At 37.1% G+C, this 13,194-nt stretch overlaps 2 protein-coding genes across 2 annotated transcripts; both read left to right on the top strand.

Moving 5' to 3' along the window:
- Positions 1–1,658: 1,658 nt before the first annotated feature.
- Positions 1,659–4,956, top strand: LOC122651667 (heptahelical transmembrane protein 1-like). Its single transcript, XM_043845150.1, has 4 exons — positions 1,659–2,060; positions 2,241–2,333; positions 4,054–4,117; positions 4,240–4,956. The coding sequence occupies exons 1-4, from the start codon at positions 1,726–1,728 to the stop codon at positions 4,885–4,887; spliced, it is 1,140 nt and encodes a 379-aa protein (XP_043701085.1). The 5' UTR covers positions 1,659–1,725; the 3' UTR covers positions 4,888–4,956.
- Positions 4,957–8,811: 3,855 nt separating this feature from the next.
- Positions 8,812–12,688, top strand: LOC122651668 (probable glycosyltransferase At5g20260). Its single transcript, XM_043845151.1, has 3 exons — positions 8,812–8,959; positions 10,052–10,406; positions 12,024–12,688. The coding sequence occupies exons 2-3, from the start codon at positions 10,065–10,067 to the stop codon at positions 12,684–12,686; spliced, it is 1,005 nt and encodes a 334-aa protein (XP_043701086.1). The 5' UTR covers positions 8,812–8,959; positions 10,052–10,064; the 3' UTR covers positions 12,687–12,688.
- Positions 12,689–13,194: the final 506 nt, after the last annotated feature.

The raw sequence follows: 13,194 nt of genomic DNA, 5'->3' as shown, positions 1-13,194 counted from the left end.
AAAGTATGATCCCTGAGAGAGAAAGAGAGAGAGAGGTTACTCAGATCCTGACCAGTATATTGGTATGAAAAAGCATCTTGGGTAAATAGAGAGGCCTGTATGTTCTCTTGGTTGTGGCCCTACTACTACTGTACTGTTGGCCATCAGATTGGAATCTCCAGAAAGTCAAACCTTAGTGTATCAATGATATACGGTATATTCTGAGTTTGGTTCCTCTGCACGTACCAATAGGTGAACGTACATGTCTGAGCCAACCACCAGTCTTATGTTTGCCTTTTACAAGGGGACGAGGGGTTTTTAAGAAAACAAAATTAAAATGTGATTGACTCTGAAATGAACGTTCACCTGTTGGTACATGCAGATGATCCATTCTCGAATATTCTCAAATGTGTATTTTTTAAGTCAGGTTAGTTAGCTTTGATCATCAAACATTCAATATCCGTATTATTTTGATTTGAGGGCTCCAGTTATGATCTGGTTGCAGGTTATCAGTGGTCCTTATCATTCCTTCTCAAGATGAGTAATGGGGTTTGGTTTGCCACATGAGACCAAAACAGTTCAGTGCCTGCCTCCCAGAACATGGATCATCTCTGCACGTAAGTACAGGTGAAAAACAGATGAGATGTCAATGGCACGGAGCAAAATAAGGACAAGAGGGTTTCATTGAGTTTGACAAGTCACCGCCTACGTACCCTGACTCCAAAATATTGGAAGAAAAGTCTTCTGGTAGTTTCTGAGTACCACAAGGTAACGTGGTAACGTGATAACGTCCCCCAATTTTATATGGTTTTTTCATTACATGAAATCACATCGAATGGTAAATCTGACCATTAGATATTTAGGAAATTGCAAAGAGATTGTTATTTGGTTGCGTGCAGCTCTGATCAATGATTGTCGTTCCCATAAAAAGGTGGAAATTTCTGAGGGTTGTAACTGTCATTTTGCAGGGCCTTGTATCTGAGCGTAGGTGTCGCACCCTGACTCTACTCTCTTACCCAAGCCTTCAAAAGTCTTCACATTCACGTGGAACCCTAACATAGACAATAGAATAGACTGGACTAAACCAGGTTTTCACATGACTCAATCCAATTCAACACAAAACAGATTCACAAGTCGCAATAGCTGAGCTTCCAAAACCTAAAAGTTTCGACAATACAACCAAATTAGCTGCTAATGTTGTTAGACAACCAGTGACCAACCAATGTGACTCTTTGCTAAGGCAAAATGTCAAACTTAACCTTCTCTTCCCAAAGCTTCGTTAAGTGCATCATCACTAAACGTATAACCATATAAAAAGTCTCACTCTGCTTACAGTCCACCCCCACACAATAACAATGATAGGTAAGTACAGCTTACCAAGTCATCCTCCCATTGGAGCATTCATGGCTAAATATAAATGAAGAAAGATACCCTCCCCAGTCAAGATATTCCAAAGGGCATATTCCTCTACCCTTCAACACCCCATCTAATTTTTTCGTTTTTAGTTCGCCATAATAAATGCTTTCTTATTAGTGCGTGCCTTGTCGTGTCGTTTTAGCAAGCTAGACTCTAGAGACTAGAGAGGGAGAGAGAGTCTTAAATGATACAGTTGGGTGAGCTACTTGGGCACCGAATTACTCTAAAAATCTCTGAACCACACACAAACTAAACTACACAGGGTTTAAAAGGTGGGTTCAATCTTCATTGGTGAATGAGAGAGTTGTTTTCTGGGTGAGTTGAGAAATAATGAGTAGTTGTAGTGAGAGGTTGATGTGGAAGAGAAGAGGAGGAATGGAGATGGAGATGGAGGTGAAGACTACCCATTACTTGGGTTCTTCGGATGATACAATTGCCAACAAGAAAACAACGGTGGTTGTGAAGACGAAGAGGACGACGACGACGGCAACGAAGAAGAAAAACCAAACAAAAAAGAAAGTGTACAGTTTAGTCGCATTCAAGGATTTGCCTGATTACCTCAAAGATAATGAGTTTATATTGGATTACTATAGAGCGAGTTGGCCTCCCAAAGAAGCCCTTTTTAGCCTATTCCGTTGGCACAATGAGACCCTCAACGTTTGGACGTATGTATGATATTCTCTTTTTCCTTCTTAATGTTCCCTTCTTTTTTTTTTTTCCCTAGATTTCATGAGGCCCTTTTTGTTTAGTTATATAATTTTCTTCATGTCAAGTTTTCCTATTTTTCAGTTTTTTTTTTTTTTTAGTTCATTTATATATTTATTTTAAAAAAAAATATTATACAGGCATCTGTTAGGATTCCTACTCTTCTTGGGGTTGACGATCCTTAATTGGAGGGAAGTGCCACAAGTAGCTGATTTCCTTACCATACTCACCAGGTCGGTTGAAGATCTCTTTCTTAATCTATTTAATTATTTAAATTTTTTTAAATATATTATTCTCTCTCTTGAACGAATTTAGCTCGTCTCTAGCCCGGTACTGTCAGCCGTTGGGTTGTGCTGCACACATTCTTAGAAAGAAATTGTAAGGATGTGTGCGGCACAGCCCATAGAAAAAAATTGTCATAAGAGGAAAGTTTCGTACATGATCGTGTAAACCGTGTTCGTGAGAGGCTCACAAAAAGTTGGAAGAGTCATAAATACTCACCCATTAATTAATGCCTTGAAACTCCCACCTTCTCACATACATGGTGTACATGATCTCTATGAAACCTTTCCCATTGGCATAATTAGAAAATATTTTATAAAAGAGTAAAAGAAAAAGTATCATCCTCGATTTCTCCTTTCTCTTTTGAAAAGACCCTTTGTCCACCTTTGTCCGGTGCAAAACTACAAGCATGCCCAACCCTTTCCTAAATAGGCCCCAAGGATATTTGAATTCATGACCTCTTAATTATGAGGTGTTGGTCTTTGTCAACCGAACTATTCCTTGGGCTGTTGATGGGGTTTTATTGGGATGAAAATGTTTTTACTTTACTTACTTTTCCTATGAATAATAATAACTAAAGTTCCACCAATGAATAATGTTAATGTTTGGTTAGTTCAATGGGGGGTAAGAAGGAAGTATTGTGCACATGGTTCTAGGTATCGGTTTAGTATCGATTGTATCAGCTGATCAAAATTAGTATCAGTATCAGTCATATCGGTTCATAACGTATTGATATTAGTTTGTAGCGGCTATGTTAGACTGAGATGTATCGGTATTGATCCGTACGATCATACCAATATCAATTCGTATTGGTCATATCGATACTGATAATGGTTTTGATACGATACGATACATATATAAATAACTACAACTACATGAGAGGGGAGAGGTGAAAAGGAAGTGCCTTATGATACAAGGTGAAGACATGGGGTTGAACTCATGACCTCTTGGGAGCTTGCACTCTACTAGCAAAACGTCAATCAACCAACTGAGCAAGCAGTTGTCTTCAATCCCACACTTATATGACTACTTAAATTTCACTCCCAAGCAAGTAGAATATTATAAATCCCCATCGGGCAGCGGCTTGATGGATAATTTGGATATTCGAAAGGCCATTTGTAAATTGTTATAGGGCAGCAGCTCCAATGGGGCCATGAGATGGAGCATCATATAGGAGGGAAGAAGATCATTTCAAAGAGGGGGTAGGGGGGGAGAGAGAGGTACAAAGGGCACTAGTTTATGATACACCAGCAATGTGCCCAGCCCTTTCCCTTGTTATATATACATGGATGGCTGAAGGAAAACTTGGACCAAATTCACCATTTGTATTTGGATAAATTATACTTGGGTTACTCAATGTTTTAAGAAATTACGCTTAAGGTACCTCAAATTAGATATATTATGTTTGAATTTTTTTCTTTTCTTTTCTTTTCCTGGCTTCCAAACATAGCCTAAATGAAATGACAATTCTAAAAAAAAATATGAGAAAAAGAACTCTATCAAGGTGTGTGGCTCCTACACTCAGATACAAAATGGTGCAAAATGACCACTCCACCCCTCATGAAACATGGAAATCCCACCCCTGTTGAGTGTGTATACATCAGAGAGACAGAGAGATAGAGAGACAGAGAGAGGCAAACTTGCTGATGATTTTGTCTGAATTCACTACAGGCCTTTTCCAATAACCACAGCAACAATGAAGAATGGTTCCAGTGACTCCAAGAATTTCATGCTGGTAAGTTATATTAATCACATTAATTTTGCAAAAATTAACCTTGTTGTAAGACAAAGGGGAATCTATTCTACTCTACTTGCTTGACTGATCTGTTTGGACATCCAAACCTGTGTTTCATGCAGCAAGGAGCAACAACACTCCATGACATGGACAACTTAACAGTGGCACAATGGCCATTCTTTGTCTTCTTAGGTGGTTCCATGTTCTGTCTCCTCAGTAGCAGTATTTGTCATCTCTTCAGTTGCCATTCTCAACACTTAAGCCTCCTATTACTACGAATCGATTATGTCGGTATCGCGGTCATGATCATTGCTTCTTTCTTCCCTCCAATTTACTACATCTTCCAATGTGATTCACAATGGCAATTCATCTATCTTACTGGTATCACAGTCATGGGTATCTTCACTGTAATTACATTACTATCACCGGCATTATCTTCCAGTGCTTTCCGGCCTTTTCGAGCATTACTCTTCTCTTCCATGGTTTTATTTGGGATTTTCCCTGCAGCTCATGCTATGGTTGTGAATTGGAATGAACCAAGTCGATTCATTGCATTATGTTATGAATTAGCCATGATATTATCTTATGGGATAGGTACTCTGTTTTATGTTACAAGGATTCCAGAGAGGTGGAAACCAGGAATGTTTGATATGGCAGGACATAGTCATCAGATATTTCATGTTTTTGTGATCATGGGTGCTTTAGCTCATTATGTTGCAGCTCTTCTATTTATCCAATGGCGTAATATTGTGGGGTGTGATGTAAATTAATATTTGAGTTCTTTACTCTGTTTTTTTATTTTTATGATTTTATTTATTTTTAAAGATCTTTTTATTATTATTCAGACAAGCTATATATAGCTCATATTGTACCATTTGTAAAGGATTGTTAGTGAACTCTTTAGTGTGAGACTTACAAGTTAATTAACAAGTAAATTCGAAGGATATTTGCTTGATTATCAAGGAATAAATAAATTATTAATCATGGTACAGACTCACAATTTATTTGTTTCTTATTATGGAAACTTATTTATAGAATAGAAGATTTCTTGAATGCCCTAATTGATATAATCCTTTCTCAATTCATCCAAGTTATTGCAATTGAAATAAGTAAGAATGTAGATTTAAAAGGAAGGAGAGAAGAAGAAGAAAGGGTATGTTATTGTTGGGGTTTGAGGTCTTGTATTCAGTCTCTTGCATAAGTGTGCTAATTCCAAAGGGCCATAGGGGCTGAAGGTTTGAAGGAATTGGCACACCTTGCGCGTTAACCTATTTTATTGGTGGGCTCTGGACAAACTAGTTGGTCCAAGCGGAGGTTCAAGGGCGGGAACTCCCAAGAAAAAAATTTAGGATTATATGGATATTTTGATAACATTTTTGCAAATTTGTAGCAAGGGTTCTTTTTCTATAATGCAATTTGAGAGGGGTGTGAGACGAGCGGTTGTAACCCTATGGATAATGAAGCAGAACTCATCTCACTGTGGACATAGTCCTTATGTGCATTATGTGTTTAATTTATCGTTTTTTTCCAGTTACCCATTAAATTCTCTTCACAAACTAAAAAAAATAAATCCAACCAATTTGTGTGTCGGTAAGAGGAAAAAAATGTGTTTTTCGGAGAGAGATAGTATTTCCCTATCGAGTCATAGGCATCTAAACATAATTATACCTACAATTCTCCACAAAATGGTGACAAAACGTATGACTTAGTACAAATCTTTCCATTTTTCAATTCAATCCGATCCATTCTTCGTAGAATTATTTGCTCGATCGCAGACATTTTTGAAACACCCCTATGAAAGGACCAAATATTCAATTTTCAAACTAACTCATCTTTTTTTTTAAGGGGTGGGGGGGGGGGGGGGGAGAGGGGTGTATGTGCTAACCCATTTTGGGGTTATTGGGGTTAGTGCTATTCACCCTCTTGGGACAAAAAAGAATTTACAAAAGATATGAGGTTCTCTAGAGAAAAGAAATCCTAAAACTTGATAATTGGCTTATCAGAGGCTCTAAATTAATATCATCCAACGATTAGCTTGCCAAACACCAATCTATGTGATATAAAAGTGATAGCCTTAGAAGAAAAAGAGATCCATTTTTAAAAGGGAAAATTTAGATGCCACTATGTCTTGTGAGATATAACGCTACAATATTTGTCACATGACAGTACATGGGTACCTTCAAGTGCGTAAGAACCAAACAAGCATCTCACTATACCATGAGTAGAGGAAGTGGCTAAAATTACAATAGATGCTATTTTATAAAAGCAAAAAACTCATTCGATTTGATTTCATTTTGGGCCATTAAGGAGTTTGGTCTACAAAAATGAATCAGAAACCCATAATTATCAGTCCGGTCGCTTTTGATCTATTATGAGTTTCTTTTAACGGTCCCTTATCAATCTGGTCTCATTTTTGTTCATATATAAAGTATAAACAAGAAAATTTTGTTAACATGTTTTTTTCTACCGCAAAAAAAATCTCTTATGTTTTATTATTGTTTATTTTTTTTTTGTTTCGATCAATCCAGTCAATTTCGATTATTTGACTATTTCTAAAAACCATAACAATATTTCATCAAAAAAAAAAAAACCCATAACAATATTGAACCGAAAAAGAATTCAGTCGAATCGATCAATTTAGATTTGATCCAATCAATTTTAATCGGTTCAATTGATCTAGTCTCATTTTCTACAACTATAAAGATGCAGAGTACAGCCATGACATTAGAGGTCGTACAAGTCTCAAGAGCGATGCTTTCCCCCCAACCCCAATAAAAAAAAAAAGGTTTCATAGATAGAGGTAGGATACTCTGTCATGAGAGAAAAGTCATCAAAGGAAAGGTACCTTTATAAGTCCAGTTCCTTTGCATGTACGTTCACCTGCACCTATATGGCAGAGGCCAACACCTGAAGTCCGAATCAAGTCCCCATCCGGGGATCATGGGGATAGATTTGGACCCTCCATGCCCCATGTGGGCCACTTCTGGTATGTAGCTAGGGCCCATACCCCATGGAGGGTCCAAATTTGACCCCATGCGTCCCCAAATGGGAACCTGATCCAAACTCCAACACTTGTCCCTTTTGTTTCCATAAATACCTCTCTTCACCTTATAAATGGAAATAAGTGGAATAAGTGTTGGCCTCTATCTAAGGGTGTCAATTGGGCATCACAATCGAAAATCAAATCGGAACTGACCCGTGAAATCAGAATCAACCCACTCAATAGTTTATTTGGCCGGTTTTGGATCTACCGATAAGTTATTGGTCTGATTCTAGATCTACGGATTAAGTTATTGGTGTCTCGACGGTTCTAGAACCGATAGACCAACTAGGAACTGTTGGAACCGAAATAAATCTAGATCCTAACCCTACATATTATATAATTCTTAAGACTTAAGGTCATGAGAGCTAAGGTCAAACCCTTTATTTTAGTAGTTTTTCAATTTTGACTAATAACTCTTGTCTATTATACTATTTTACCAAAGACTCGGCTGTTAATTTAAAGATCCATTTGAGAATTCTATTTTAAGAACATGCCTTAAAATAATCTTAATTTATGAGGGTGGTGATGTTCTTATTTATTAATTCAATATAAAATAAGAAATACCATGGAACAATTATGCGCTTTGAGAAAGAAAAAAAAAAATGGGAGGTTGCATATTTCATGTGATTAAAATTATTATTTTATTATAATATTATTAAATATATGCAGCATGTGTTAAGGATTTTTTTTAAAAAATTTTTTAGTATCGATTAGGAACCGAAACTGACTCACCCATTAATTAATGATCATAGTTCCCAAGTTTAGAACTGATTAACGTATTGGTCCGATTCTAATCCTAATTCTTTTAGACCAAAACCATTAAGAAACCAGACCAATTGACACCATTACATCCATTCTCGCACCTTACATGTATGACCAAGTCCCTTCCACACGTGAAAACCTTATTAATTTCCATTTGCGTGTGGAAAGTGGATATAAAAATTCATATCCTTCTCTCCCCCAAGTTATAAGTTAAAAGGACATTCCATACGGTAAGTTGAGTAAGGTTCCTCGCACAATAGACCCATCTAACAAATTTTATGACCGTTCGATCAGATCATATCTTATACATAGGTGTAGTATCTTTATTAGAATTTTTACACAAAAAAAAAAAAAAACTTACCAAAGGTGGTGTAATGGTTTCCTTTATATGTAATGCTCATTCGTTTCTAATCCTTCCATGACTTCGATCCAAAAAAAAAAATATCCTTCCATGACACAATCTCCTCAGATTCTCTCAAATATATTTTCTATTCAGTAACTCTCTATACAAGAAGGAAAGAAAGCAAGCCATAGAGATTAGATAATTGAAGAAGAAGAAGCAGCAATGGCAGCTTTAATTTGCCCAACGAATTTCTTAGTCTTCCCTACTCTTCTTCTTGTCCTTCTCTGCTTCTCTCTCTATATCAATAATTCTTTTAGAGTATTCTTCCCTCCTTCTTCTTTTTTCAGTTACACAAAATCAAACAAGAAAGCCCTGGAAATCTCTCTCTATCCAACCCCAGCTCCCTCACCTTTTTCATTTAATCCCACCAATATCAGTAACAGTAACAGTATTAAGGTGAGTAACCAGAATCTCGAATGATTTAGATTTCTTTCTTTCTTTCTTTTTTTGGGTATTTGTTTCAGTTCTCTTAATGGGTATAGGTGAAGAGCAATTTGGAGAGGGTAGAAGAAAGTCTTGCAAGAGCACGAGCAGCAATTCATGAAGCTATCATCTCACGAAACTACACCTCAGACAAAGAAGAACTCTTCATTCCCAAAGGCTCTATTTACAGAAACCCATATGAATTTCATCAGTTAAGATCATCAATAATCAAAACTTAACTCTTATATATATTCTTCTTTTATTGCCTTTTAATACAATTCAAAAAGTTTCTTTTTTCTTTGAAAACTTTCCATCTAGGGTTCGAAAACTTTTCAGTTTCCAAGAAAGAAAACTTTTTGATTTTCCTTTTTCTTGGATCACTAATTTCTCATTAGTGACAAGTAACTGTCTCTCTGTGTGTTGAAGACTCTATGTTTCTTGTTAAAATTCCATCGTTCGTATATGTTTGAAACAAAACATGGCAGTGAACTAACCCTAGCCATCTTTTTTGTTTTATACGAGAGTACAAAACTCCTTCCTCCCATTCAAATCATAGTTGGAAAATTAGGTTTTTCGCCTCAAATGCCGTCTTCAAAACCTAGTGAGTCAAGCGAATCAAAACTTAATCAAGACAAGACATGTTTTTTATTTTCGTATTTTTTAAGGGAAAAAGAACCCTAACGTCAGCGCGGTCTGTGATGAGGAGCTTAGGCTATGTTTGCTTCATGGGTGAAAAGAAAAAAAGGAACTAATATTGTTGACAACAAACAAATTTTTTTAAAAAGTTTTGTTTAGTTGTAAATCAAATTTATAATCCATGAATAGCATATGGCCCAACAAGAAAGCCAAATTTGGTGAGTTTCACTTTCACATGACTTTATTTGTTACTCGACTCGGGTGACTTGTCAGACTCAAAACCTGGATCAGATTCTGAAAATCTTTTTGTCACTCATCCTGCATGCAACTCGTTGTCTCATTTATTTGATATATCAAGGTTTTAAAACTGGGATTGGTCTATGATTCTATTCTATTTTGATTGAAATTGTTCGAAACCCTAGAAATTGAGACTGGAAAAAGACAAAAACATTTTCATATCTTTGATTTTTTGAAAATTTTGTTCAAAAATCTTAGCAGTCTAGTTAAAAGAGGTAACTTTCATTGTTTTTATATTATTTTAGTGATTAAAGAAAGAAAAAATATATTTTTTAAAATGAAAATCTATCTGTATTCATGACCAATCCAATATGGATTTTGAGAATCGATTGTAAGAATATAGAATTTACAAGTTTGATAAATGATTCAGGAGCCATATTGAGATGGTGAAGAGATTCAAGGTATGGACATACAGTGAAGGAGAGCCGCCCCTTGTTCACGATGGGCCATTAAACAGCATTTACTCCACGGAAGGGCATTTCATTGATGAGATGGAGAGTGGGCTTAGCCCATTTTCGGCCCATCACCCAGACGAGGCCCATATCTTCTTCCTCCCCTTCAGCATTGCAAATGTAATACGTTTCCTCTACAGACCCCTCGTTTCCTATTCAAGGGAACCATTGCAGCGCTTTGTCATGGACTATGTTGGCGTTATATCAAAGAAATACCCTTACTGGAACAGAAGCAGTGGGGCCGACCATTTCATGGTGTCTTGCCATGATTGGGTAAGTATTATTTCTTCTCTTTCATTCATGGCTTATATATAGGGCATTATGCACGGGGTGCAAGCTGCGTCCAGACACATGGGGTGGGTATTGTGATCATTTCGGCAATTCAAGGGTTTAGGTGATCATTTCGTCCACCCCCATGTGTGTGGGTACATCCTGTTTCCCTAGTGCATAGAATATTTTCTATATATATATGAAAAAAAAATATATATATATATATATGGGAAAAAGTTCTCTGTCCGGGAGTGTGGCCTACGCCAGCACTCCCATGAGTCTATCTCTCTCCTCCCCATGTGAAAAGACACCTCTGTCCCCTTGTTTTAAGGAGGAGAGAGATAGACACATGGGAGTGCTGGCGTAGGCCACACTCCCGTACAGAAAACTGCTTCCCTATATATATATTGGTTAATATTGACAAGATATTGGTTACAATCTTGTTGTAACCAACCTTGGGCCACAAATGGACTAAGTCCACTCTCGGGGTACTAGTTAATATTGGATACAATCTTGTTATCATTTCACATGGATAACAACAAGCTTTTGACAATAACATAATGAAAAATCACTTTCAACTTATTTTGAAAACCCTCTTTTCCATCTAAGACTAAAATATTTCTTGAAAATAAAATAGAAGACAAAAGAGTATTGTTACAATCTTGTTGTAACCAACTTTGATTACAACAACCATATATATGTGGAAAGAGAATACTATCTGGGCATGTGCAGTGCATTACCCAAACACAGGGGCGTGCAAAATGATTGCCGCCATGCCCATGGGAATTTCCACATCCATGGGGTGCGGTAGTCATTTTGTGTGCTCCTGTGTCTGGGCGTAGGGGCAGTGCAATACACGCACCCAAGTAACGTTCTTTTTCCTATTTATATATAAAATTATTGAATCCATTTTTTTTTTCAACATTTTGTTCTACCCTGTAAAATTCTGTTGGAACTAAAACTTGACATGTGAACATGAGACCTTGGGGTCTACCTATCCACCAATTTTCACTTCCATTCCAATCTGTCACGAGGTAGAACTGTAGAAGTAAGCTCCCTACTAAGACTTGGCTATGTAGAATGCCAATTCAAAACTTTGAAAAGCTTGGCCAAGTAGATGCCTTTTAAGTGACATTTTGTGGTTAAGCTTTTGCCCCTTAGATTCTCAGATTCTAATGGATTCCAAATCCTGTTTTTAAGGTTGGATCTAAGACTCTAGGAATCCTTTGATTCCAGATCAAAAGCTCAGACAATCGAGAATTTTTACAGTTTTAAATAGATCACTTCAATGCTCCTTGTGAGAAGAATTTGTTCATCCCACTGCTCATTTGTTTAGGAAAAGAGCAATTTTAAATACTTGGAAAAAAAAACACACTGCTTGGTCCTATGCCTTCTATGCCCAAACATAAGAGCACACGAAATTACCGCCCAATCCTTTCTAAAATAAAAAATATCATCTGTGTTGATACTCCTATATGAACTCTCATTGGCCCCTATACTGGTGCAGAAATTGCACGACCAAGCAGTGATCTCTTGCCCCTTATTTTTAAAATCCATTTTATTACATTAATTTCTCATTTCAGTCAAGCTCACTAAGCTTTGTTCCTTGTGAAATTATAGGCACCAGACATTAACGCAGCTGATCCAAAGCTTTTTCAACATTTAATTAGAGTTCTGTGCAATGCAAACACATCAGAAGGTTTCCATCCCAGAAGAGATGCTTCTCTACCAGAAGCTCACCTTACTTATGGAGCCCTCGGTATACCGGCCCAGAGTCGATCTCCTAACAACCGTACGATCCTCGCCTTCTTCGCTGGTGGGTCTCATGGCTACATAAGAAAAATACTACTAGAGCATTGGAAAGAGAAGGATAAGGAGATCCAAGTCCATGAATACCTCCCTAAGGATCAAAATTATAACAAATTAATGGGTCAAAGTAAGTTTTGTTTATGCCCTAGTGGATATGAAGTTGCAAGTCCAAGGATTGTTGAAGCCATATACTCAGGTTGTGTACCTGTTTTAATCTCTGATCATTATGCTCTACCCTTTAGTGATGTGCTTAATTGGAGCAAATTTACATTTCAGATTCCAGTTGAGAAGATACCTCAGATTAAGACAATCTTAAAAGGGATCTCTCAAGCTAAGTATTTGAGATTACAAAAGAAGGTGATGAGAGTACAAAGACATTTTGAACTCCATAGACCCTCTAAGCCTTTTGATCTCATACACATGGTTCTCCATTCAGTTTGGTTAAGAAGACTTGACCTTAGACTTCCATCTTGATCTTCTGTTTTTTTTTTGGTGTGGTATCTTGGTCACTTGTTTACGAGAATGTATTTTGTAAACATTTTTCTTTTACTATAAAGTTTTCTCTTGAAAGATATTAAGGACTGTATAGATAAACTTAAGGTAAATTACAGATCATCCCTTGGTTTTCAATCAAAACTTAGATCACCCCCTGGTTTTTGAAAAAACTTAAATGTCTTCGTCTACAGTAACGGTGTTAGTCGGTGTTAGTTTGCAGTTAGTTATTGGTGTGAAATGACTATTTTATCTTTGTACTAAAACGTTAGAATTAAATTTACAATACTACCCTTCCTTCATCTTCAACTTAAAATACCCCCACCCCTTTCCTGCAACTCCGCTGGCAGCACCGCCACCGTCCTCGCCCTGTGGTCCATTCGTATCACGCCCATGCTCTCTAGATGTCTCTCCGTCGTCTTCTTCCCTTCTACCCCCTTCTTCTTCTCTTGATGCTCTGCTGCTGTAACCCCCTTCTTCTTCCCTTACA

This window comes from Telopea speciosissima, chromosome 2 (genome assembly GCF_018873765.1).
Source record: "Telopea speciosissima isolate NSW1024214 ecotype Mountain lineage chromosome 2, Tspe_v1, whole genome shotgun sequence".
In the NCBI taxonomy this organism is placed as follows: domain Eukaryota; kingdom Viridiplantae; phylum Streptophyta; class Magnoliopsida; order Proteales; family Proteaceae; genus Telopea; species Telopea speciosissima.
This window is presented reverse-complemented; position numbering and strand designations above follow the sequence as displayed.